Below are 26,272 nucleotides of genomic sequence, written 5' to 3' on the forward strand. Positions count from 1 at the left end.
ATGACACAAGCACCGCCTCCTCATGCGCCGCATTCAGGGGCTGTAGGAGATATCTTTTTGTACGAAAGCTCTTTACAAGTGGACTCAGTCAATCAATGTAACGCAACAGAGTATGGAAGCCCAATTCAGCCAGCTTTAAAAAATAGGGACTTGTCGTGATTAAAATGTCTAAAATATGAGACTTAGTAAAATTTTTCGAAAAGTATGAAAGATTATTTTTTCTCAGGTAAAACAGATAATTAGAAAATAAGGGAACTAATGATGATAACTATCAAAAAAGGAAGCTAAAATGAACTCATTTGAAAAAACTGAAAAAATTATTGAATCATAACGTTTGGGGCTTCCATGCATATTTGTGACACTATGTTTTTTTTCCTTACTTTTGATTTGGAAATTATTTCATTCCCCAACCATTCCCCAAAATTAGATAGAGATTCTTTATATGTATCAGTGTATTTAGCAAGATTTAAATGTACCAAGTTTAGCCAAAAGACTATTTACCCTGTGTAGTCCCTGGCCAGATGTTAAAAACACCTCCCTTCAAACAATTAAATAAAACAAAATAAATGTCCTGGCGAGAAAACAACAAGTAAACAAACAAAAAAAACCCAATAGTTAGACCACAAAACACACCCTGCAATCAAACATCACTAGACCTACAATAAGCACGATGAACCTGTTGTTTAGGAAGAAGTTTTACAGTGTCATGTGGCAAAACGTAATTTCTTGTATGTACAAGGTAGGTATGTATATAGGTAGGTATAACTAACTTGTTTGCATATATGCTATTTTTAGTACACAGTTGGTTTTCTTAGTTGCACACTACATTCTTATAGTGACTTTTAGGGTTCAACAGTTTTGTTTCACATAATTGCCTTTACTCAACAAGATAACTCAAAGCAAAAAGCAAATGATAATTGGCCTAAATTTCATCTTTTTTTATCAGTATTTTTATTTATTCATCGAAATCAACTTTATTTAGGCAAAGTAGAAGTAAAAGGGTTTTTTTCACCATCAAGTTTACATTTTTTGACGTTCATCGTATAGATATTTGTTAGTAATGATGAAATTGAATGAACTATTAAAAAAAAATACAAGCTTCAAAACGTATGCCTTTTAGCATTTTATTTAAGGTTTTTTAAATACATAATGTAATTATTTTAACCGGCTATGGTGGTGAATACAGGGGGGACATACATTTTTGCAATCTTAATCTTTAACATACATAAATGAGCAGAATACATGTTTGCCTGTAAATATCGGTTGCTATTGCCAGAGCATCTGTAACGTTAAAAAAAAAAAATTGCAGCCTGACAGATGAAAGTTTCCGAGCTCTTACGGAGCACGTGAAAGCATCACAAGTCAACGTCAACATCACCGTGTTTTGCCCTCATTCCTGGCTTGCATGTGTGAAATTCCTTCCACACAACAAAGAATATTTTGAATAAAGAGGTTCCTGTCGGAATGATGAGTGAGTTCGTGGGTTAGATTATGGAGCTCTGCAGGGTGGCTTCAGGGTAAATTACATCATACATCAGATTCAGATAATGATTAATTTTATTACTAATTCGTGACTTTTTGCTCTTATGGGCCAGTCATTAACTGCTGACTTCAGACACTTTTCACTTTAACAGGTGATCAGGGTGTTTGAGTGACAGGGGGAGCTGTGCAGATGCAGAGCGGCAAGCTGAAGTTGGCACCAGTCGTGTGGCACGTACACAGTCTGCAGGAGTCCCTGGAGGAGGGGTTACAGGGGAGCAGCGAGTAATCTGATCAACAAAGGTCTGAAATGAAACATACTTTAATAGCGACAAATGACTCAGGCTGATTTAGAACAGTAGTCTGGAGATGACTGGCTGCTTTCTGTTGGAAGTTAGAAGAAACAGATAACTACTGCCACTCGTTTCTTTCCTTTAAAGACGCTATGAAACTTCTTATTGCACCGTTTTGACATGTTTATAACCTATGCACACAGGCATAATCCATAAAAAAAGAAAACAAATAAACCAAATGCACAATCTCCGAAAAAGCTGGTTTTCTCTTCAAAGTGATTAAATTCTGGTGGTGGTGATTTGCTAACCATTTAGAGCTGTCCTGAAAACAGTGCATGTAATTCCAATACTTAATTTTTACTTTTTCTTTTTTCCTGGAAACTGAGAAGAGCAGTTTTTTGTATTCAGTTTTTATTTACATGCCTTTTTTGTTGTTGTAGTATATGTTGCAATTTTATAGTTTTAATAAATGAAGATCACTTTAAACTGCATCGGATGTGCTATATAAATGAGGCCTGATTGATTGATCATTTGTTGTAAATTTAAACTCTAGACTCTTTTTATCAATCCACCTTGGAAAAAGAATGCCTGAAAAGCGAATTATCTCTTATCTTTATATTTTCCTTTTAACTTGTTTTTGACTACATAATTAGTGTAAAAAAACAAATAATGAGTACCCTTTTACACTTTTAAGTCATTAATATACAAAGAGATTGTCAAAGAGAAGGATAACACCTGATCAGTCAATGCAGGTTCAGGAGAAATTCAATTAAATCAAAGTTAAAATAATGATCAAATTAAAAAAAAAAAAAAAAAAAAAAAAAGCTTCTTAAGGAATAAATATTGAAAAAGGGAAGAGAGTAATAGTTAAATCCATCTGGGTATTCTTTTAAGGCGTATGAAGCCAATTAAGACCTTAAGTTTGACATCTTTAATGTAGAAAACAATCAAAAAAGCAAACCTCTGGTTAAACTACATCTCCCATGATGCACCTCATCTCATCTACGCCTATACGTGTGAATTGCGCGAAAGCCCCTTTTGAACCACAGCGTGAATGCCTGTTTTTAATCGAAGTAAACACGGTCATTTCACTCCGTGGACTCTTTACACTGTAGTGTAGTTGAACAGAAACTAGAGAAGATATAGTTAAGTGCAAGTTGAGCCGTTTTTTTCGACTTACCTTAAAAATCCTGAAGTAGTTTGGTTAAGTGTATTTCCAGCAGCTCGGACATCTAAGGATCATACAAAAATAGAACACAAAACCTGTTTAAAAACGATAAAATTAAAACTATTTCTCCATTTAAAGGCGAAATTTTAACCTGAAGGCATGAGTAAACGCGAAGGTAAGTCTTTTTGTCGATACTGTGGAATAACATGGTTTATTTTAAGGTAAATTGTTAGTCAGTGTGAACAAACCAAGAAGAAAGATTCATATTAAAAAAGAGTACTAAAACCCACGTTTACTGAAGCAGCTAATGTTTACAAAGATTAATTTGTTGGTGCTAAAACTGCTAGTTTTCCATCATTCTATATACTGAATGTTTGCTCTCAGACTATATTTTAATGTTATCTGTAGATAACGTAAATATAAACGATTATAATGTAGACAGCAGGCGTATTTACCTATTTTGCCTCCAAATTGACCCCGTTCAAGAAGTTTAATGTTTTTTTACCGAAGTATTTATCAACATATCTTTTTCTAAAGAATGCAAAACAACAACAAACCTTTAATTGTTCCTTTGTATTGTGTATTCTTTGTACAATAAGAGCAATAAATAATCAGACACCACATGTGTTGCACACATTCAGTTATATGTTTTAATAGTTGACTTCACCATCAGTTATTGAACTGATGCGACAGGTTGTGACTTAATGGATGTTTTTTCATACAAAAGCAGAATGTGATGGAGTGCAAATTATTTAAATTGAAGTAAAATATTTCAAGGCAACTGAAAAGTTAGGTCATTTTTGTGGAGTGTCAGTTTTATTATGCTTATAACGTTCATTTTGAAATACTCTGAGTCTTCATCATCACCTGATCTCCTGTGTCCCTCAGGGGAGGGAGGTCCTCGGAGGAACACCGATACAGTTCGGGATGTGAGTTCTAGCCCATCCTCACCTGTCATTGCTGCTTTTAGAGGTAACTCCATTGGTTATTTATAATATTTCAAAAGTTTTAAAGGCTTTTGTTCTGACAGTTACCTTTGTGTTTTAGTTTTCCAGCAGGAGTTGGACACTAAACATGACAAATATGAGCGTCTGGTTAAGATCAGTCGAGACGTCACAATCGAGAGCAAGAGAACCATTTTTCTCCTCCACAGAGTGACCAGGTATGAACTGCAGCTGAACACAACTATTAGCTCACTTAGACATGTTGTATTTCCTTTGTGAAGCTGCTCAGCTTCTTCTGCTTTAGGGGTACCACAAGTTCAAATGGGAAACTGCTTGCATAGTTTACATGAGAAACTGAAAACACAATGTTAAGGTTTTCACATTTAAATCTGTATGTTGTCAAACTTGTTTTAGAAATGTTAATCTGGACCGTTTCTTTGGATTATAAGTGTAACAGACCCAGCGGAGATCCTGAATGAAGCAGAGGTTAAGCTGGATGGAGTTCGACAGAAAATTGGTCAGATAGCTGAAGAGCTGCGAGGAGAAGATCTCCATCAGTTTCATAGAGCATTCACACCAGGTCAGTCACTCTACACCAGTTTCTAAAGAAGAAAGCCCGACATAACTACAGATCATATATTAAATGACAGTGGGCATTTAACATTTGTCATTAATAATTATTTTTTGCAAAAACAATGCTAAAAAAATAGTAATGGCTGTTGTTCAACTATTTTGGTGTTATTAAATAATACGGGGATAGAGAAACAAAAAGGAAAAAGAGGACTACACATAAATGCATACAGACACAACCCTTTTTTATTTTTTTTGCATTTTTTTTTTTTCACCAAATTGAAATGTTTAAACAGTTACAGCTGCTGCTAAAGTGGGAAGTCTTATCTGAAAAAAGGGTGTTATCTTACAAATTAAGAAGTTATAAATTATGGTGTTACAAGTCTTTTTGGTTTAGTGAAGGTAAGAACTAATTAATCCTCAAATTTGAAACAAGTTTGATCACATTTGTGCAATTAAAGAGTAAAAAATGTGTTGGTTTCAGGAAAAGTCTAAAAATGACATTTTTTTTTCAAAAAATTATTGACTTTAGTTAAAACTCTAAAATCCAAGAAATACATGAAATTATGCTAAGTAAACAGATTGTAAAAAGCTATATCCGAATAGCCCATAATAAGGTTTTATATTGACAAAGTCAGAACAAATCGCACAGACAACACTTGTATTATTGTTTTAAAATCAATGTTTATGGAAAAATATATAAACACACACATATATACACATGTGTATATTTATGTATATGTACATATATACACACACATATATATAAATAAATATATATATATATATATATATATATATATATATATATATATATATATATATATATATATATATATATATATATATATATGTAGATATAAGAAAAATACAAGAACTCTAAGCCAGTAAAATGAAAAAGATGAATTGTAAAGGTCAATATGTTTCAACTGAAACTAAGTACATGCTGTTTTTAATATTTTATCCTGCTGCTAACAATTAATGTCTCATGTAATTCTAAAGGTTTTGTTTTTTGCCTTTTTAATGCGTGCTTTAAAAACAGCGGGTGAGAAAAGACAAATGAGAGAGAAATCTTTGGATTTTTTACTCTATAGATTCATGAAAAGAAAGAGAAAGAATAATCACTTCTTAGTTTATGGATATTTCTCACCCTTTGACCTTGTTCTGCTGAATGGCCTGTATATTTAGTAACCATCATGTTGTTATTTGTGTTTGTCTGTTTTTTATTTATGCTTCAGATGTTTTGTAACGTCCCTGTTGGTGTGAGAGCGTGACCTTGATGCAGACCGTGATCTGATAGACACACCCTCTGATAAACATGTTTTCCCTCCAGCATCTCTATAAGTGTTTGTTCTCGTAGCCAACATGTCTGCAGAGTTTGGAGGAAAACATTACTGCGCGCTGAGCTGAGCTGTTATCTAGCAGCTGGGGAAGTCATTTTTAGATTGTGGTCACTCAGGAATCGCCACTGCATCCTCCGCGACGTGACCAGTGGCAGTTCCCAACAATTAGATGCTTCATTTTTTTTCCATTTTTATCGAGTTTATTAGATTGAGACGGGGGGCGCTGCACAGGCTCTGCAGATAAACTCGGCTGGACGTGTAGTCTCCATGCATGTGTAATGGCTCTGCTCTTTTTATGAAAGCTCCATTAAAGAAACTGATGGCTGAATCTGAACCTAATTGCTGTTGATAAGAGGGCAGCGCGGCTCTTTGAAAAGCTCTTTAGCTTGACCCGGCGAGACTGTTTTGAGACACCACAAACCTAACAAGCTGTAGCTTTTTCCCAGGGTTCACCTGAAACTGGGCGACTGGCTCTGTGCTCAAACATTAATAATATGCCAACCAGCAGCAGAAACTTGTGCATGTTTCTTTAATCACTCACAGCTCTGCACATGCTCTCCACACCCTAACCTTCCCAACATGCGGTGCCAATAACAGGGTGAATTTTCCAGGAGTCATTGTTTAGATGTTGAGGATTTTATTCTGGTTCTCAGTGACCAAAGGTGGCTTCAGCTTCAGAGTAAACACAAGCCGCCGCTGCTTGGCAGCAAACTCAGGAACTGAACTCCACCTGCTGCCTCAAAGCCAGAGTAACCTTTTCATGTCATATCCTGTATATCCTGGAGGCTGCTGGTGTATTCTCCCTAAAGAAGTGTCACAGCTGTGCAGTCACTGTAATCAGACGTTTATGACATTTATAGATAATCTATCTCTGAGTGGTAAAAAAAATATGAGAAATGTCACTCACTGGAATCAGGATCAGGTTTAGTTCCCTGCAGCCCTTCACAGGTTCAGAATAATAAACATGCTGTGGGAGAGGCAGATGACAAAACAAAGGTTGAAAACTTACACAAAGTAGAGCCAAAACAAAAAGAAAACAACTTAAATATACAAACATACAAAATATATCAGCTTAAAGCTTGTGTGGGGATTTTTTTAGTGGTCATGAAACAGGCTAAAATTAAGAAGGATGACTGTACAGGGCTCACAAAAGCATCAAAGACCATCAGCAGAAATATTAAAAACATCTTTAATGTAAATTTTAGATTCTTTAAACTTCAGTTTGGGGGTAGGCAAACTGAAAGGTGATTGAGGGCACCTTGTTTTCAACATCCACAGCAAAAAAAGACCGAAAGTAGCTGTTATAAGAAGAAAGATGGAAATTTTTGACAGGAAACAGAACTTTGAAATTCACATAAAAAGAGAAAAAGGATATCATGTTGTCCACAGGGGGCGCTAAACTCAACACTTAGTGGGAGAATCCAAGTTGGAGCTTTAAAAAAACAACAAGAATGTAAAAATGTTGAACTTTTTGTGGGTGTTTGTAAGAATTCAACAAATTTTTGTCCTAAAAATGTTAAAATGTAAAAATCCAGACTGGCTCAAGAATAGATGTGCAGTTCTTGTATCTTGTTTCAGTCATCCATCATCTGTAAAGGTGTGGTTTTGCAGGGCTTAGCGTTGATAATTTTTGCAATTTTCCTGACTTTCTTTAATTAATGGTTTGCCTTTGCCTAATTTGACAGCTATATTTCATGCCTACAAAAATAGAAATTAGAGCTCTATGTTAATTCACCTGTTTAAAGCAAGGTCATGGCCTCTTTAACTGACAGCGGGGAGCTTCTAGCTGTCTATATTTCAGCTTCTGTCTCTTTAAGAACCTTCAAAGCACTCAGCAACTCAGTGTTCGAGAATCTGACATTCCAGAATGATCCTCCAAAGATCGAAGCAGGACGTTTCTGATTGGTTGTAAGAGTTTATGATGATCTTATGGACATCTATCAATCAGTGATGCCACAGATTGAGTCATTCTGGTGTGACTTTTAAAGCAGTGTCTCATTTTGGGATTACTCCGACACATGGTGACCTCACAGTTTGAAACTTTGCCCACGTTTAAAAACAACATTCAACATTTGAACTCAGCAGCCCCTCTTAAACCCCTGGGTTGTGCAGTTAGAGCCTTTTGAAGATTTATTTATGTAAATATGTTTCTAAGTTAATATATGCTAATTAGCAGTTAGCTGTGTCTGTGCTCTATGGTATCTGACAATACTGAAATAGCAGAAAGCCTAAACTTGAGGATTCAGAAAGACAAATAAATGGATGACGTCAAGATTACTTCATCAGTTATTTATACAGTTTATGCTCACAGCACTCTGTACTTCCCTATGCTTACAAAGGCTGCTGTTAGCTTAGCATGTCTAAAAACAAGACAGGAATACTGCGAACCGAAAATAGGGCAGGTTTTTGAAGTGCTGGTCCAGTTTGATATAAAACAACAGAATAAAGAGAGAAGTCATCCAGGGACGGTCTCTGCTCTCTGCAGCTCTCCTCAGAGATGCGGGCCTCTTTGAAGTCCGAGTGCCGCTCTGAAAGTAAACTTCAGACACAAAGTCTTCCGTCCTGTGATTATTTGATTGTTGTTTGCGCAGGGCCTGAAAACAAACCAGGGGTCATCTCAGCCCAGAGCAGAAACACAACAGCTGAGGTTAAATGAGCAGACGGAGAGAGGAAACAGGTTTTATTTGAATCTTTATCTACATCTGTGATCTGCTCTGGGCAGATACCACAGACTGTTTATACACTCTGTTACTATTCTTATGTCTGAGGCTTGGTTAAATCACAGCTGTTTACTGAAACCAGAGGAAGAAAGAGAGAAGAGCGCTGTGCTAATTCTGCTCATATCTTAATGCCGATTCTGGGTCTGGTAGTCTGGTTCAGACTAATCGTGTGCAGATTTTCAAACCTCTGCATATTCATGTTGTACAAATCCCTGAATCTGTCTGGGAACTGACCAAAACACTCCACGACATGTTGGAGGGCAGAGCCTCACAAGGCCTGCATCCAGAGAGCTGGCTAATGAGAGAGAAGGGACTTTGTCAAGTAGGGAGCCTTAAAGTGACAGCAGCTAAGACAGCGTTTCAGACAGAGGTGGAAATAAGGGTTTCCTAAAACAATACAGCGATAAAAACGGGGATCTTTGGCTGTAAATCATGGTAAGATTCTACAGGGGCACCAGAGAAACAGAATAAAGATGGAAACACCAATAACTTTTGTTAACAAAAATATGAATAAAATTGATAAATGTTCATACAATGATTATGATAAAATAGTCCATGGCTGAAAGTTTTACTCCACATCTAAAAGGTAATGGTGTTTTGTTTAAAACTACTCTGAAAACTCACAGTGTGTTCAAAGAAACACTTTGAGCTGGGTTATTGATAGGAATAACTTTAATGGGGTTAAAGCTCATGTTTCATCTGGATTAGTGGAACATATAGATGGACCCTCAGGCATAATGCATTAAACTGTTGATCTGTTTCCTGAATCAGGAATCCAGGAGTATGTGGAGGCCGTCTCGTTCCTGCATTACATCCGTCATCGCAGCCTCATCAGCCTGGAGGAGATCAACGCTCGACTGGTGTTTATGAGAGCAGAGGATAAGGTATTGTCCCAAAATGTTGTTCTCAGGTCAAAATAGTCTCAAAAATAAAAAAAGTCGGGTCCTTTCTGCCATAAAGACATCCTGACATATTTTAACGGAGAACTTTTTCTTCAGTCAGAAGCAGAGTTTGCTGAGGTTTATGCAACACATAACACTGCCGAAAACTGGCCACTCATTATTTCTGACTCCTTCCACTCAGGACTCTTCTGAAGCTCTCCCTCCAGGCGCTCAGGTCCTCACCTTCCAGGTGACCCCCTCAGACTACCTGCTTGGCGTTGCTGACCTGACAGGGGAGCTGATGAGAATGTGCATCAGCAGTGTCGGCAACGGTGACATCGACACGCCATTCCAGCTGAGCCAGTTCCTGCGTCAGATCCATGATGGGTTCTCGTATATCGGGAACACGGGGCCTTACGAGGTGTCCAAGAAGCTACACACGCTCCGTCAGAGTCTGGGGAAGGTGGAGGATGCCTGCTACACGCTGAAAGTCCGTGGCTCCGAGATCCCCAAACACATGTTGGCTGACGTTTTTTCCAGCAGGAGCGCGCTCATTGACCCTGAGGAGGGCGTGGTTTGATTTTGACGCCATGTCAACTGTTTTCGTTCCGTTCATTGTGTGTGTTTTCTCCTATGTGTGTTTTAACGTTCTATACATCAGCTCGTTAAACTTTTTTTGTAACTTTAAAGCTAAGTTATGGATTTGTTACACGATAACGATCTGATGACTTCAGTTCTCTGCATGAATAAAAGTTCTGTGCCAAATCTGCTTGTCTCTTTAAGCTTATTCCAGTGTGTGTGTGTGTGTGTGTGTGTGTGTGTGTGTGTGTGTGTGTGTGTGTGTGTGTGTGTGTGTGTTTGTGTGTGTTTATTTTATCCTCCTCTCTTCCCCCCTATCACACACAGATAATCTAAGGTAGAACCACGGGCTGCCTGCACTCTCAGAAACATGTGACCTTTGTGCGTTGTACGTGCCTATTCTCGATTTGCTGGCAGGCCTGCTGGCACACACACACACACACACACACACACACACTCACACACACACACACACACACACACACACACACACACACACACACACACACACACCTCCCTGTGTGTTCTCTCTCAAACCCATGCAGAATAAGAGTTAGCTGCAGTTTTTGCTTCATCTCATGTTTACGTGAGCACAGTTTGGTGCTCAGAATAAGAAACAGATGCTTGTTTTTTGTGATTCAGGAAAAAAAAAATGAGCACAGGATTGAATTATAGACAAAGTTCAATGTGCTCTTGATGATTTAAACCCTGTGGGTGCAGATTTTCCTGCTTTTGTCCTCTTCAGCAGATGTTTGCCTCTAATGTCAACTATTTTAAATGTTTCATTCAACATGCACAACGCAAATTTAACAAATTTGCAGCATAAAGCATGAAACTGTTGCAGGATTTGTGATTTTTGCTTAGCTTTCAGTAGCATTAAAATATCAGTTTAGGATGCAATTTCCTATCAGAAACACTGCATTTTAAGCTTTAAGATTAGAATTTGCCGCTCCCTCTCTCTTTGTGTAAACTTGTGAATGAAATGTTAATCTTTCAAATTTTTTATAAATACTCTTCAATTAAATCAGGAAATAAAAATTCACGGGGTAACTCCTTTCCTCCTGCAGCACTTTCTTCAGGTCCTGAAAACAGAGTCTAAACTTGGTTTATGTCTGCCCTCTGCTGGTGAGTATTAGTACCACACAGAGGCATACTGAGTCATATTTGCTCAATTGATTCTTTGCTATAACACTAAAATGGTGCATTATCCTTATAAATCTGGATTATTTAGGTGATTTTTTAGCTTTCCTTCTTTCTTGCAAAACAAAGAAAAATGTTTGCACGTACTCTGATTAGAAGACAACATATCCTTGTGTTCAATTGACGGTCCAGTGTGTGGCAGAGTATGTAAGAACAGACTTGGTAAAAGATGGAATATAATATTCACAAGTATTTCTGAATGAGTGTTTTGTAAACAGAACGAGACTCAAATATATATTTCTGAAATTAATCTCTATGTCCAGTAAATTTGCCTTTGTTATACAATAAGATGTTTTTAAAAGCAACAGTGTCTGATCTACTTAAAGAGAACAAATGCAACCATTTTAGAATTTGGGGGAAAAAATCCCGCCTAAGATCACTTTAGTTTTTAACTGTGTTTATGTGTGCTTTTCGGCATTTGTGAATCCTCACTGAAAAATAAAGATACATAGTTTGTTTTGTCCTGCGCCTGTGCCTTTAAGAGTTTTTGAAATTGTTATTAAACTTTGTTTTCTGCAGGATGCAGCTGGGTTAATGTGAAAAAAAAAAGTTTATTTTAATCATTAAAAGAGATCAAACTGAGGAGGGACTGGACTGAAGGAACACATACAGGAGTCTGAGGGAAGCCTGACATCTGCTGGTGACATGCAGGTACTAAAGCCTATAAAGCATGGGTTTATGATTCAACAAAATCAGATTCCACTAATTTCACCTTTTGTATACCTATAATAAACAAAAACACTTATTCGTAAAAAATAAAATTGGTATGAATGTAATCCTGGGATCAGATTCATCATCCCCTCTTCAACGAGGCCTCACGCACATAAAGAGAGAGTCAATAAAAGTTTAAAGTTCTTTATCTGCTTGTAAATAATTTGTTTTTGATAATGGCCTGCTGATTTACTGGCTAAGACTGGAGCCAAAGTGTGGATAATAAAATTAGGGAACCTGACACCTGCATGAGGCTGACATTTGGAGCTCTAATCTCTAAAAGCTTCAGGTAATGATGTCACTCAGCAGTTCACCTGTGAGTTTAATCTGTCTCAGCTCTCTGACCCTCCACAGGGGATCCTAAATCCTAAAAAAAAGAAGAAGAGTAATACAAACTGTTTTTAAAATCATCTTTTAGGAAATCAGAACATAATTCAGGTTGAAATGTAAAGTTAATGTTTTAAAAATGTTTCAAACAAAATGGTTTAGAATATAAAGTGATGACAAAAATAATCAACAAATAAATAATCAAAAAATAGAAAAATGAACTAATAATAATAAAACATAATGTAGGCTGAATAAATATTGTAGCAAGAAATTAGCACTTAAAAGGTAAACTAAATGAAAAACAATTAAACAATTAATACACTGTAAAAAAAATGTCTGTAAATTTTACAATAAATTACTGTAAAATTACTTACAGTCTCATTACTGTATCTTCAGTTACAGTATCGTTATCCCTTCTGTTTACAACAATATATCAAACATCTTTCACGGTAAGTTACTTCGGGTATTGCCGTAAAGTACTGCAAAAAAATACAGCCACAGTGTCATAAATAACAATAACCTATGTTACCAAATGTTTTGATAAAATATCCTATATTACATGCTTCAAGTAGTGAAAAGAATTCAAGTCAAAATACCATGAATTCTGTATTATACTTTTCTATTTTGGAAAACTGCTGTTAAAATTACCCTCTTATGATAAGTTACAGTGTAAATAATGATTAGAATAAAAACATGAAAATAAAAGGAGGTAAATACTGAATAAATAACTACCTGAGTGTTAATAGATGAAGAAATAAAAACATATGCAAACAAATAGACTAATAAATGCCTAAAAATAATAAATAAAATTAAATAATGCAAAACTAAATAACCAAGAAAAAACACCAGATGAATGCATAAACTGATAAGTGTAAACTTTTACTTCATACCGTGGAGGTGTTTTCTGACTTCAGGCCTTGTCACAGACCAAAATAAAGGCACTTTATCTATCTTGCATCTTATATTTTCCAACACTCTGCAGCTTCAGTCCAATCAGAGTCCTTCAGAGACCTACTTAGAAAAATAAAACTCTGGCCTTAAACCTGATGGGGGAAGAAACTTTCATTTCATGGGTCATATTCTTCCTCCACTATTGTCCATACTTACTCTTTATTTTGACACTCCCCCCTCCCCTCTCGCTCTCTCTGGACTCAGATTCCTGAACACGTAGGAGCTCCTCGCGCTGCCCAGACACGCGACGCGCGGCACAGAGAGTAACGGAGCAGATCGATCCCTGAGACATTTCTCCTTAGCTTTACCTCCTAATTTTTCCAGCTGTTTTTTTTTATCATTTTATTCTTCGGAAACCAGAAACAATAGGAGCTTCTTCTCTCTCCTGCACACGGTTTGTCCTCATAGCTTCTTTTCCTCTGAGCAGAAACGAGACTATCTGGAGTGCGTCCAAAGCGTCCAAACTGTATTTAACATGTAAATTCTCATTCTTGAGATAGAGTGCAAAAAGCCGGCTACGTTTATTTGGACCAAACTAGGAGAGGAAAACAGTCTGGGTTGATTTTTCCACAAACGGAAATGAGATCAGCCCTCAGCCTGGATCCTGAAACATGGTCGAAGAAGAACCGGGATAAGTCTAACTTCTGGATCTAACAGCTGTTTCTGTCGATGGGAAGATGTTCGCAGGGCTGATGGGGTTTGAATGTCGCAGCAGCTCTCTACTTCACCACCGAGAAGTCAAAGAAGGTAAAATGAAACTGTTTCAACTGTCAGCTGATGTTTCTACGAAACCCGAGCAGCAACAGGCTGTTTCGAGCGTTTAATAAGCTTTAATCTGATCAGAATGAGTCAAAAAGAGTTAAAGTAAGTGTGACATTATCACAGGAGAGGGGACACAGAGTTTAAATTCGGAGCTCAGGTTGAAGACATGCAAAGGAATCCTGCAGCTCCACAGAGACTTGCTTTCATAAAGATAAATAAGAAGAGTGTGTTTTTACACTTTTTAGCAGACTTTGAATTTTAACTTATTTTGAACATAATCTTTTATAATACAGTTGATGTTTGAGGTACATTACATTTCTTTATTAATGCCCAGAGTTGCTGCAAAATGCTTGAAATTCATACAGCAAAAAACTCTGCAGGTGATATGAGCTCAGGAAGTGTAATCAATTATATTTAAACTTAGTGGTGTCCAATGTGGAGGTCTGGACTCCAGTGAGGGTCGTTAGATTCTGATTAAGAAGCCACAGTGTACCAGTCCCCCACAAAAAAGCAAAAAAAACATTTAAAAAAAATGACAGAAAATATTTTTTTTCATTATTGAAGTTACATATATTTTATCCTTTATTAAAGATATGAACAAATGCTAGCGTTAGAATTGATAAAACTACTTTTGCTCCTCTTTGTTGCTGTGTGACCCTTGAAGTTTCTGCACCAGATTATCAGAAGGATCAGCAGCAGCACAATAAAATGCACAAAGGTCTGATGATCTTTACCATCCTGCAAATTAAAGGAGTTTTTAGGTGCTTTTTTTAAAAATTTATTTTTGAAGTTTTAGTCTGCTTTGATCCACCTTAAGGGTCAAGCAAGAGATTGTGAGTGTCTGGTAGCGATATTCTAGGAGTTGCAATCTGAAAAATTTAGTATCTCTAAGTCTATTCATAAGAAAACTATAGTTCAAGGCCAAATTATATCTGCTGGGAAAAGAAATCTAAAAAAAAAAAACATCAATAAAAACATGATCATTAACATCACAGCAAAATGATAAATAAGACCATATTTAAATGTATAAACAACAACTTCAGGGATTCAGCCCAACACCAAGCATGATGGGTAACAAGATGCTGCTGAGATATGAGCAGAGATAATGATCCAGATGTTGTGTTTTAATGAACTTAAAGGAACAGCTGTGAAAGTGTGATGTTTCTATATTTATGAATCACAGAAGAAATGCAGCTCAGAAGGTTCATGGAACAAAAGCACAAAGCAAACAAAAACAGTAAAATGCAAATATAAACAAAACACAAAACGAACATTTTAGCAGAATCCAAAGATTAAAGCTTTAAACCAGAAAAAGTTCATAAAAAATCAACAGAAGAAGAGTCACAGGTGAGCTGATGTGATGATGGATAAGGAGAGTCTGATTACTAAATATAAAAGACAGTTTTATGATGTATTTGTGTTACTGCAGTACCTTGAGTGTCCACTAGAGGCTGTGTTCAGAAACAGCAGGAGCCACATACACAGCCATTCAAAAAGCTGATCTATACAGCAGAAATAAACATGATTACAACCTGGTCCAGAACAGGATTTTAGTCTCAATAAATCATTTATCTGTTAGCACACACTAGATGGGGGAGGAGTGTTTATAACTCAGGAGTTTTGAAAATTTCACAAGTGATAACTTTATTCATGGAACATCATGACTTTAATTCATTGTAACATTACAGGTTTATTTATTGCAATGTAACAACTTTTTAGTGTAAAATTATGATTTGTTTTGCCATAATATCATTACTTTATTGTAAAAACATGTTTTTTTTAAATCATAACATTATGACTTCATAATCAATGAATTACAACTTTATTTATCATAACAACGTGACTTTTTCTGTCACAATATGACTTTTTTTCTGTAACGCCTTGATTTTTTGAATCATATTACAACTTTATTCATTTCAACATTATGCCTTTTTGGTGTCAAATTAGACTTTAATCTAATTTTAACATCACAGCTTTGTCTTGTAACTTTTTGAGGTTTTTTAATCTTAAAATTATAAATTTTCTCAGATTATATTTTCACCACATTCTAAAAGTCTTATTTTTTTACTTTCTTTGACCGTAATCGCTATTGTACACACTGTTTACACAATGCTCAACAATATAAAACTTCAAATGGTTTTTTTTGAAAGACCAGAAGACTTAAACAAAAAACAAAAAGATTATATGTCTAAAAAAGAGAGAGTGCAAGTTATGCCCTTTAATTTTAGAACAAAAAAGTGTCAGTTCAGTACTTTATTGTTTCTTAGTGTCAGACTCTTTTCATTCTTCCCTTCTCTGAATTGCCAACATTCAGACACTTTATGATCCTCATGTGAGTTGACAGGAAGTGAGGAGGAGAGTTTTTCTGCGTTAAAGTCTCAGCAGAGCAGGGCAGAGATTAAGCTCTGTATTATCATAAATTAAATTTTCCTGTCTGTCAGTGTAGCTTATTTCCAGTTAAACCTCTCTGTTCGTCACCACTTTCAAAACTGCTCACCGGCTTTCACTTCCCTTTTCTGTTGGTCACAAGAAGCACATCTGCTTCTCAGGAGGCTGCTGACGTTCAAATATCTCTGTGTGTCTGTGTGTGTTAATGAGTGTGTGTGTGTGTGTGTGTGTGTGAGGCTTGTTCCTCAAACGTTTGTGTTTTTATGAGATCCTCGACATTCCTCTCGTCTCTGGCTGAAGCTCTCTGAGTAGCCAATGAGACGCAGTGTTCAACCTGAGGGGGGCCTCTTTAATCTATGAAGGTAAATAATCCCTATGTGTTCCCAGAGTTTAACTCAGACATGAGCAACAGATTAGAGACTGCTCTAACAGAGGGATAAATGAGGGATGATGTATAATGAGCGGGTTGTTTTAGCAGATTGGAACAGAAATGAATAGTTCTGATCCAAGTTGGTGCCATGTTTCTGTTTCTCTCTGAATTCCTGTCAAAATGTTTAAGCTTAGCAGGAAGCAGCCGATGACAGAACTCTACGATGTCCCCCCATCACACACACTCATTCACAGAGCGGGCCTTGAGGCATTTCCTTCCCTCCTTGAGAGAATCCGTCTTTGTGTAACTGAAGCAGAGCGAGGAAACAAAAACTCTCTCCATCACTGAGAGCTTCTCGTCATTAAAGTGTGTAAATTTGGATCCAGCAGATGGTGGACGGTGAGTCCAGTGTGTTGTGCTTTCAGAGGGGGTTGGGTTTCTTAAACTGGTTCTGGAAGAGCAGCCTCGTCTGCAAAGAAACACTAATGGGGCTGTGTAACCTTAGATTCAGTGAGGTGGTCCCTGTGGTCCCCTGCTCCATGTTACTCTCTCTGAAAACCTGTCCCTGAAGTCCAGACTCTCCCTGAAGTGGTGTCTCTGACTGATGGAGTGAATAATGGATGAAGCAACCACGACGTCACCCATCAGTTTATTGACTGGCTCATAAAGCCTCCACTTTGGCTTTTTAACGATTTTGATTCTTTGAAGCCAGAGCTGACCACAGTTAGACAAGAGAGGGGAGCTGGAAGATGGCTAATGCTAAGCTAACAAAGCTAGGAACATAAAAGAGACTGGAGGAACATAATTTCTAGCTTGTAAGCCCATGGCATTGCATAAAAAAGACAAACACAAGTTTAGTGAGCACAAAGAGATCTGCTGGTTTATTGTAATATTAGCAGTGGCTAGCTAACATTGCTAAAACAAATGTTAAGACAAGGTAAATGGCGCATTACACATCACAGGCCAACAAGTAGCAGCAGAGAAATATGTTCCATGAATTGAGACACAAAGAGAAGCCATAAAGTTTGGGGAGTCCCATTCACCACTAAAGTCAGATGTTGGAGCAGGGAGTGATATCATGTCCGAGTAACAAGTTGAATAAGTTGTTGTTGTTGTTGTTGACGTTGTTGTTGTTAGCACTGATAGTAAATACAAGGTGGCAACATCAAAGTTTTTACAATAGACTGTTAAAAAAATGGACGTCATCTTGCTTGCCTTGAAGTGAGGTCACTACAAAAACTGCTCCCCCTGGTGGCTGGCTGCGGTAAATGTAAAAAAATCTGTCTCTCCAGCCATTGCAGAAGAGCTGTTGTCAAACTTTAAAAAATTGATACACCTCGTAGAAATTTTTCTCACGTCCGATTGTTGTAGTGATTTGAAGATATTTGGCTGCCTTGTATTCAAGCCCTCTTTTTTTCTGAAAGGTTTCATTTTCGTTTGTTATAAGAGGTTAAAAATTAGGTTTTACATCACATTTAATGATGATTGACAGCTGCCGTTCTTGTGTATTTTTTTCGGGGATTGTAAAATATGTCAGGAGGTAGAGTCAAGAAGAGGTTGGACTCACGAAATAAAAAAATATATATTATTTTTGTCACCCGGCTCCACTATGATTGTCCCAGAATCCCTCACAGTCTCTAATGCGCAGACTATGGCTGCACAACATCTACCAATGGCTACGCCTGTAACGTGGGTATTTTGGCTTCAAAACATACAATGGTAAATGGCAGAGCCATGCTGTCCACTCTATATACAGTCTATGGTTTTTACTAGGCAGAAACACAACAAGAAGTCTACAGATAGATATTGCACAAAATAGAACTCAGTTGAAAACAAACCCTACTGAAATTACAGCTTTGATTGTGTATGTATGAAGCAGCCTTCTTGGATTTAGAGCTCAGGGTTCCTGAAGTTCCACCAAGTTTTCAAGTTGCAGTTCCGATAGTGTTCCCTGCAGTTAATCTAACTGGGGTCTCTGGTTTACAATGCAGAAACCTGCAGTGTTGAAAAATAAAGCATAGTTTTGGAAGTATAAAACACCTGCAGTCTCTCCAGTGTTCACTTGAGTCCATCTCATATTTCACAGACAAACAGGTAGTTCAGATTTTGGATGTTGATCCTAAATGTGGACCAAGTCTGAGTTACTGTGAGGTAACTGTGGACAGGATGAAACACTTCTTCAAAACCAAAATGACTCAATCTGTGACCTCACTGATTGGTGAATGTCTTTATAAGAGCATCATAAAGTAACACCAACCAATCAGAAACAAAGAGCATTCCAGAAATTTAGCTTCTAGAACGCTGATTTCCTGAGTGCAGCCAAAAAGGGCAGGTAGCAGTCAAAGGGGCCATGCCCCCTTATCCTCCCTCTAGCTTTGAATCTGTTGTAAAAATGTGAGTTGTTTAGAAATTTAATGACCCTAGTGGACTGTAGGAGAACTGCAGTTTTGTTTCTTCCCTCTGAAGGTTTCCTCTTGTCCCAGCTCTCCTTGTAGTGTTGTGTTTTTAGTGTGTTCTCTCTTCAGTCACATTGGATGGTTTAGGAGTGACATCACCAGAGGTCGTGGGGGTTGAGCACAGAGCTGTGGTTTCTCCATGGCGGTCATGGTTTGTTTCGTGTCCTGCATTCCTCTCATACAAACACAGACTAGCTTTAAAAATGCTCCTCTTGTAGAAAATCCCCTCGGATTATGACAAATGATAAACTTTCTAGTCAGAGAAAATGTCTTTACGGATGTGTTTGATGGCTGCTAAGGTTGATTTGTTGATAAGCGTCTTTTAAAAAGAGTAACTGGCTTTTAGTTTGACAGACGCATGAATGCGCTCTCTGTCTTCAGGACAAAAGTCGATGTGTTAGTGTGTCTCTGTGTCTCGAGTGTGTGTGTGTGTGTGTGTGTGTGTGTGTGTGTGTGTGTGTGTGTGTGTGTGTGTGTGTGGGAAGAGAAAATTGAGAGCCCGTAGTGAAAAAAAGAGTGGTGCAGCTGTACACAAAGAGGCCGTTGATTCCCGCCATTCAGCATATCTGTCTCTCTGAATCCTTCACATTAAATGTTTCAATCATGTGAAGTTGCAGCAGGTGTCAGCGCTGAGCACAGGCTCTGCTTCTTAAACCAAAAAATGGTTACACTGATTCATTTCACTCTCATTAAGTCCATTTAAAGCAGTACTGGGTGACATTAGCGATGCTACAACATGTCTTTAAACCTCCTGGTACTGATTCTGATACCTACCTTTTGTGTATGAGCAGATACCCAGTGCAAATCTAATTCCAGTGTGGAAAAACAGATTTTGATTGATACATTTTCTCTTTATTAACAGTTAGTGGTTGAGTGTAGTGTGAAGTAAAAAATCTGGCCAAATTACTTATGTTTTAGTAGCTTGTGCTTGCATGACCTAGCCTGTTTCTTTCCTAGCATGTTACTACTTCCTGATTTATCTTCTAGCTTTTACTGGTTTTGACTTTAACTAATGGTTTTGTTTTTTGGCTGAGAGCAACTGAACCTTGGGAAACCCATATGAAAAATAAATTTTGAATTAGAGTTTGTTCAGATATTTACAACTCTTAGGTATTCTCAAGGTGGAAAAAGTCTCGGATTGTGAGGTAATCATGCATTGAAGTAACCCCAAACATGCTGACTTTGTGACATCACTTATTGGTAAATCTCCCTAACTCTTTAAGACCCATCAGAGGGCCTGGTTGCACCTTAACAAGTGTTCTTTAATTTACCATAACTCCTCAACCATTTTGGCTGGCAAAAAAATACAAACAGCTATTAAAGGAGAAAAGACGGACTTTATGGTGATATCTGGGGCATTATGGTACTGCATAGGAACCTATGAGTAACGATGTTCCAATCACATGCAATAACTGATGCAAGCTATTCTCATTACCCTAACTGTCCAACTATTTGGGCAGGAAAAAAATTGAATGGTTCTCTGAATCTTTTAAGGACAAAATAACCAAAAAGTCCAGGTGGCCTGAATGGCACTTGGTGGATATAAAGGGTGATAAGGATGTAACACTTACCTGAGCTTTGTTGTGAGGGGTCATTTTGTCTTTTTTCAAAATTTCCAGGTCAGATTTAGTGTTGAAACCATATGACCATATTTCATCATTTTTTATTTATAAATTGTTGCCTTGATAAAAACACCAGTTTAGCAGAGGGAACAGTAAAGGAAGGTTCCATAATGTTGAGTTCTATAGTCCCTTAATTTGTTTTACCAGGGGATGATATGAAATCTCATATGGAGCCGTGAAGTGGACGTTTTTCTTATATACTTGGCTTCAGTAACTCAAACAGAGCCCATTGAAAGATTTGTGCTTTAAAGTTAAGTAAACACAAAATATTGCTGATGTTTTAAATTTCTCATTCACTGAATATCCCGATAGTGTGAAGAACTCAGCAAAGCATCTGTGGGAATTTGCCTCAAGTTCGAGCGACCTCCTAGAGTGTTTCTCTTTTCTAACAAGCAGTAGATATGTCTCATATTAGCCCCAGATCCTGGACTAAATGAAACATCTGCTGCTGAAAAGCCTAGTATTTAAAGGTCAGATTTTGGTTAAATCTGATTCTAAGATATGGAGTTTTAACTTTGATTTAACACAAATGTGCACTGTAAAAAGGTTGGTGTAAATTTTACAGTAAATAAGGGACTTCTTTTGTTTTACAGATAAACAAGTTCAAATATAACCCCAGGAAGTGTTCTCAGTGTTCGCTCCTCTGCTGAGCGCTCTGTATTAACTCAAACTGACGGCTCGGTTTTGGTATTTCCCAACAGCTGGAGCAAAGCTGTGGGAAACGTCACCGAGCTGCCAAAGTAGTTTATCACTTGGTGTTAGCTTAAAGAAAGAGGAGATAGTCTTTAGGGTGTGGGTTTATCACAGTCACAGTGTTAGCTGTATGTTTGTTTACGTGTTGGTGTAATTAGCACTGTTAGCATCACATCTCTCCTGCTGTCTCATGATCTACTCGGTCAATCCTGCTGTTTGCACGAGCTCCCTCTTTATCTCCAGATTAATGGGTAATCTCTGTATCGACAGGTGGCCGAGCAACAGGGACAGCTGGCAGCTCTGGCCGCAAGAGGTTCCACCGAAGACCGGGGTACATGAGAGGAGAAGCATCCAGACTGCAGAGCTCGTCTCGTGGTCAGGAGGAGGAAGAGGAGGATGATGGAGGGAGCGCCACATGCATCAGAAAATCTGGACGTCACACAGAGGAGACGCCTGCTGTCAAAGTGTCCGTTATGAGTCAGGAGACACCTCATGGACTCTCACGTAGCACCTGGAGGAGTGAAAGTGTCCCCTGCTCTGTGACACGCCCTCTTTCTCCTGAGGCATGCAGGGAAATTGATGGTACATCCGCGCTGAGGTTAACCCCGAGTCCTGCAGCCTCAGAGTCATCCTTTAACTCCAGCTTCAGCTTCATCCAGCAGTCACTAAACTCCACTAAAACACCTCAAACAATCAGTCCGACCGCCACCCAATCAGATCCCTCTGAGAGAGACGGGGCGCTCTCAGGTAGTCGATTATGGCGCGACTGTTTGTGGGGAAACACCAACACGGAGATGAAGTCCAACCTGCCGGACTGTGACTCTCAGTCTGTGGACTTGGAGATCACCTCCTCACTGTCTGTTGACTCAGACACTGCCTCAGCCTCCTCCGTAACCTCAGGGTATGAGAGCGCAACACCAGCCAGCGACCATGGCGTGGACAACCTGGTGAGAAAGTATGAAGGTGTGCTGCAAGACTGCCTACAGAACAATCGCACGCACACCAAGGTAGGAGACACTGATCCATCACAATAACTTTTACCACAACAGAAAAATACAAGCTTGTTTGCTTGGCCTAACATAAGGTAACATGTGGAACCAGCTTGGCTGGCTCTCAGAAACTGACTCCAGGGAGAAATCAAAGCCCCTAAAGATCTTTTTTCTTACAATTCATGTTTGAGTTAAAGCAGTAGGTTCTCTAAGAACCAGGCTAACGCTTTTGCCACAATGTCAACCGGTAGCTGAATTGTGAGACTATTTTTGGTGGATTGATGTGATAAAATGTAATCAGGTTGCTTCTGATGTCCCTTTTGTTGTCGAGAAATATATATATCTTTGTTTTGGTTCATGATTCTGATTGGTAATGATGTTTTCACCAATCAGAATTAAGTATTATATGTTGCCGGCTAAAAAACAAACTAAACACTGAAAAGTGTTTGTTAAAGTTTTCCTGCAGCTGATGTTTAAAAAGTGCAAAAATGTCAGGTTTTAAACTCCTCACTCTGTCCTGAACTCGCTGACTCAGTTTCACTCTGACCCATCGGCCGTTGCACCCTCACACTTCTATTTTTTTAGTCTGTGTGTTTTAAGATCCTCACCCTTCGGACTGTGAGATAATCTTTCCCGTCTTCTTCTCTCAGATCGAATCCATGATGTTGAAGCTTCAGAGGCTCCAGCAGAAAGCCATCCTGGATGATGACTATGATGCAGGTGAGCAAAAATTTCAGTCTGATGAGCTGACTTAGAACAGATAATTTCAGAAGTTGTTGTTCAGCTATGGATTTATGTAAAAACCGCTAGACCTGGCTGGTAACAGTAAAAGAGACTGATTTAAAATAAATCCATCATTGCACCAACCATTAAGGTAAGCCTTGAAGTTGACTTATTTATCTCCATATGGTTTTAGAAGTGACCATAAGCAGTTTCCCTTAGCTTTTCTACCAGCTGGAGAGGTGCTAGCAAATGCTAAGCTATCAGGGAATGAACCTTTGACAGTTCACTGTGACCAAAGCATGAAATGTCAACAACAACCCCGACTTTCATGCATGGGCAGCCACAAACGAATCAAAGCACAGCAAACACTGAAGGAGGGACCGAGCCGGTTACAGTGAGCACAAACAGCTAGCTGCTAATCAGTGCTAACTTGCAAATTAAATGTGATCATGTGATTGAGTGAATAAAGAGTGTGTAAGCATCCTATGGCAGTCTATTAGTCCAATAAAGCTCACAGCTGGTCTGATATTGGCATGAACTCAAAGTCCCTGGCTTGTAGTAATCAGATTTTTGTAAACTGATTTAGTTTTTGATAAATGGCACGTGGAATTAGAAAGATACACTTTTTACTTTCAACTCACAAGACTTCAGGGATTTTTACAGAAAGTTCAAGAGCCAAATTTTAAAAACATCAAGTGAAGTGTTAGTACAGGCTTCAAAGTCAAGCTTGGCGGACAGAACATCAGACTCTCTCAACACCCCTGGACTGATGCTCGCTCTGTACCTATGTACTGGTGCTCTCCCTGCCTCTGCTTTCATGTATATATATAAAAGGGAAGGAAGGTGTGCTCTCCCCACCTGAGGTTTCTAATGAATGCATACGAAAAAAAAGTGTGCTTCCCCTGCCTCTATCTCATAGTCACATGGATGGGCAGGAAGTTCCCACAACAGCCGCATGAAAATAATGTATCTTTTGATGACAGTGGTCCTGACTTAACTAAGGTTAATACCTATAATACGATTTGTTTCCTGCATTAAGGATCACTTTGATGATTGAGTCAAAAACACAAAACTTGTTTGCTCAAAAACAAACTGAAACTTTGTGGCAGTGTTCGCTTATTCCTGATTCACTAGGCCATAGAAAAACAAGACATAGAAAACGTCAGAGAGTGGAAGAAAGTACCTAAAGTTTAATATAATTCCTTTTTAATCTAAATAAAATAAATCCGTTTTATCCTCCAGGTTCAGCTTTTGGTGTTCCACTGATAAACCCTGCACGAGGACAAACCAGTCTGCCTAATTGAATATTGACTTTACTCGATTTCCAGAATTCATGTCAGACCCTGTTTGACCTTCTTGCTGCCTGAAGATAGTTTATTTTCCAAAGGGGACTCCTCTCCTCTGACCCATTTCTTGGACCTTGTGACAGAAATAAATTCCAACATCTGCTGACGGAGTCCTGCCGGCTGTGAACTGTTTAACTGAATGAATATTTGGGTCAGTAGGGCTGGTATCTTTTCAGGTTTACTGTTTGAATTTTAAACCCCTTTTCACACCTGTTAACAGGAAACCATTTTCCCAGCAGGGATTCAACAAGTCTTCAAGTCAAGAACATTTAGCTAAAGGTGAAAATTAGACTCTAAGCTTTGGATTGACAGACTGACAGCTTTAAATAATAGAGGAAACAGAAACTGTTTGTTAACTTGACCTCTAAGGCACATGATGCGGCATGATTTTTACCGTGTGTGTTTATCTCTCTGTATGTGATCAGCTGAGCGTTTTGGGAAGAAGTTGGAGGAGCTGTGCAGAGAGAGAGGAGCTCTGAAGCTGGGTTTACCCTCCACTCAGCCCAGCGTGGCTCTGTTCCTGCAGAGGCTCACACAGGTGGTGCACAGCGCCCTCCAGAGGACAAACTGCAGCCAGTGCAGGTCAGACAAACAAATAAAGTCACTGTGATTCGATAATCCAACAGTCATACACAGCTCACAGTCTGCTCTTGCTACATTTCCTTGCTGTAAGTTATCAGATTCAGTCTAAATGTCTTTTATCTTACCGTCATCACTCCCTGTCCTCATCATGATGTGTCAGGATGCAACGGTCAGGGAGGAGAGTTAGAAATAGCTCTCATAACAGGAAGGAAATCAGGTGGGGTCTCCTCCTCCACAGAGTATCCTGAACCTCTATGACCCACCGCTCACATGGTAACGTGTGAAAAAAAACATGTTATTGTGTAACTCAGAGCCTTTTTCCAACACTTACACCAGGAAATAACATGCTCCAGTGGGTTTCCAGCCACGCAGATAAGTAGAGAGGCCAAAAACAGTGGTACAAACAAGTGGTAACCTCCAACCGTGAGAAATGAAGAAGTTAGCTAAACTTAACAACTGCAAGAATATGTAAGCTGGTTAGCTAGTTTCTCAACATACGTCTGTTTGTTAACGCCATCCAGGTGACTCACCTCATTTGGCAGACTAATTTTTCTAAGTACGATAACTATTATTTTAGTCTTTATTACTTATGTGGCTCACAAAATCACCTCAAACTTAATTATTGGCTAAAATGCAATGAACCCTGATGTCGACACCGCTATTTCTGCTGTCAGTAGAAATCAGGAGCATCATGGGGGATATGTGCCTGAAAACAGTCAAGACAACATCATATTCATATCCCTGGTTGTAAAAAAAAGACCAAAGATATTGGTTTAGAAAAGATTTTATTGATGCCAGCACACTCTCATATATTAACGGACACTAACATTTTTACCTCAGAGTCAACAGGCTGAGGGAATGAGATGGACTACTTTTTGGGGATTTATTTGATTTGACCTGTGATTAGGTGGTCCTTGTGTCAATTGGGTAGTAAAAACATATTATTGTTGTGAGGTTTTGACCAATCAGAATCAAGTATGATTTATAGCTGGGTAAAATGTACCTCATCCATGTTGTCGTATTGGTGGTGATCCATTTCAGGGACGATGTTGATCCTGATGCAGATGAGGAGTCTGACTCACTGCGGGGTCCACTTCAACGAAGAGATCGTCTGATCCAAGAGAAACACCTGGTGGAGGTAAAACAGTCTAAAATCATGTCACACAAAGCTGGAA

The 26,272-nt window shown here is 38.4% G+C and overlaps 2 protein-coding genes across 3 annotated transcripts in view; both read left to right on the forward strand.

Annotated features, from left to right (window-relative positions):
- Nucleotides 1–2,775: 2,775 nt before the first annotated feature.
- tsnax (translin-associated factor X) lies at nt 2,776–10,163 on the forward strand. The gene is made up of 6 exons (XM_074675079.1): nt 2,776–3,115; nt 3,829–3,912; nt 3,988–4,102; nt 4,334–4,464; nt 9,289–9,401; nt 9,601–10,163. Exons 1-6 carry the CDS (start codon nt 3,100–3,102, stop codon nt 9,976–9,978), a joined length of 837 nt encoding a protein of 278 aa, XP_074531180.1. The 5' UTR covers nt 2,776–3,099; the 3' UTR covers nt 9,979–10,163.
- Nucleotides 10,164–13,373: 3,210 nt separating this feature from the next.
- disc1 (DISC1 scaffold protein) overlaps nt 13,374–26,272 on the forward strand; it is a 56,973-nt gene continuing 44,074 nt past the window's right edge. For both annotated transcript variants that reach the window (XR_012598612.1, XM_074676444.1), the window contains exons 1-5: nt 13,374–13,913; nt 21,728–22,464; nt 23,097–23,166; nt 24,941–25,097; nt 26,139–26,235. Coding sequence is in view for 1 of the 2 variants with exons in the window: in XM_074676444.1 (XP_074532545.1) it covers nt 13,844–13,913; nt 21,728–22,464; nt 23,097–23,166; nt 24,941–25,097; nt 26,139–26,235 (1,131 nt within the window). In the remaining variant the exon portion in view is untranslated. The remainder of the gene's footprint in view (nt 13,914–21,727; nt 22,465–23,096; nt 23,167–24,940; nt 25,098–26,138; nt 26,236–26,272) is intronic.

Source organism: Halichoeres trimaculatus, unplaced genomic scaffold, assembly GCF_033239565.1.
Source record: "Halichoeres trimaculatus isolate MK-OKI-2021-1 unplaced genomic scaffold, fHalTri1.1 fHalTri1_scaffold_8, whole genome shotgun sequence".
Taxonomy (NCBI): Eukaryota; Metazoa; Chordata; class Actinopteri; order Labriformes; family Labridae; genus Halichoeres; species Halichoeres trimaculatus.

Bases quoted from the DNA above. Each gene is read 5' to 3' on its own strand.
- tsnax (XM_074675079.1), top strand. The intron at 3,913-3,987 runs GTAACTCCATTG...TTTGTGTTTTAG, and splicing joins TGTCATTGCTGCTTTTAGAG to TTTTCCAGCAGGAGTTGGAC. The intron at 4,465-9,288 runs GTCAGTCACTCT...TTCCTGAATCAG, and splicing joins TCATAGAGCATTCACACCAG to GAATCCAGGAGTATGTGGAG.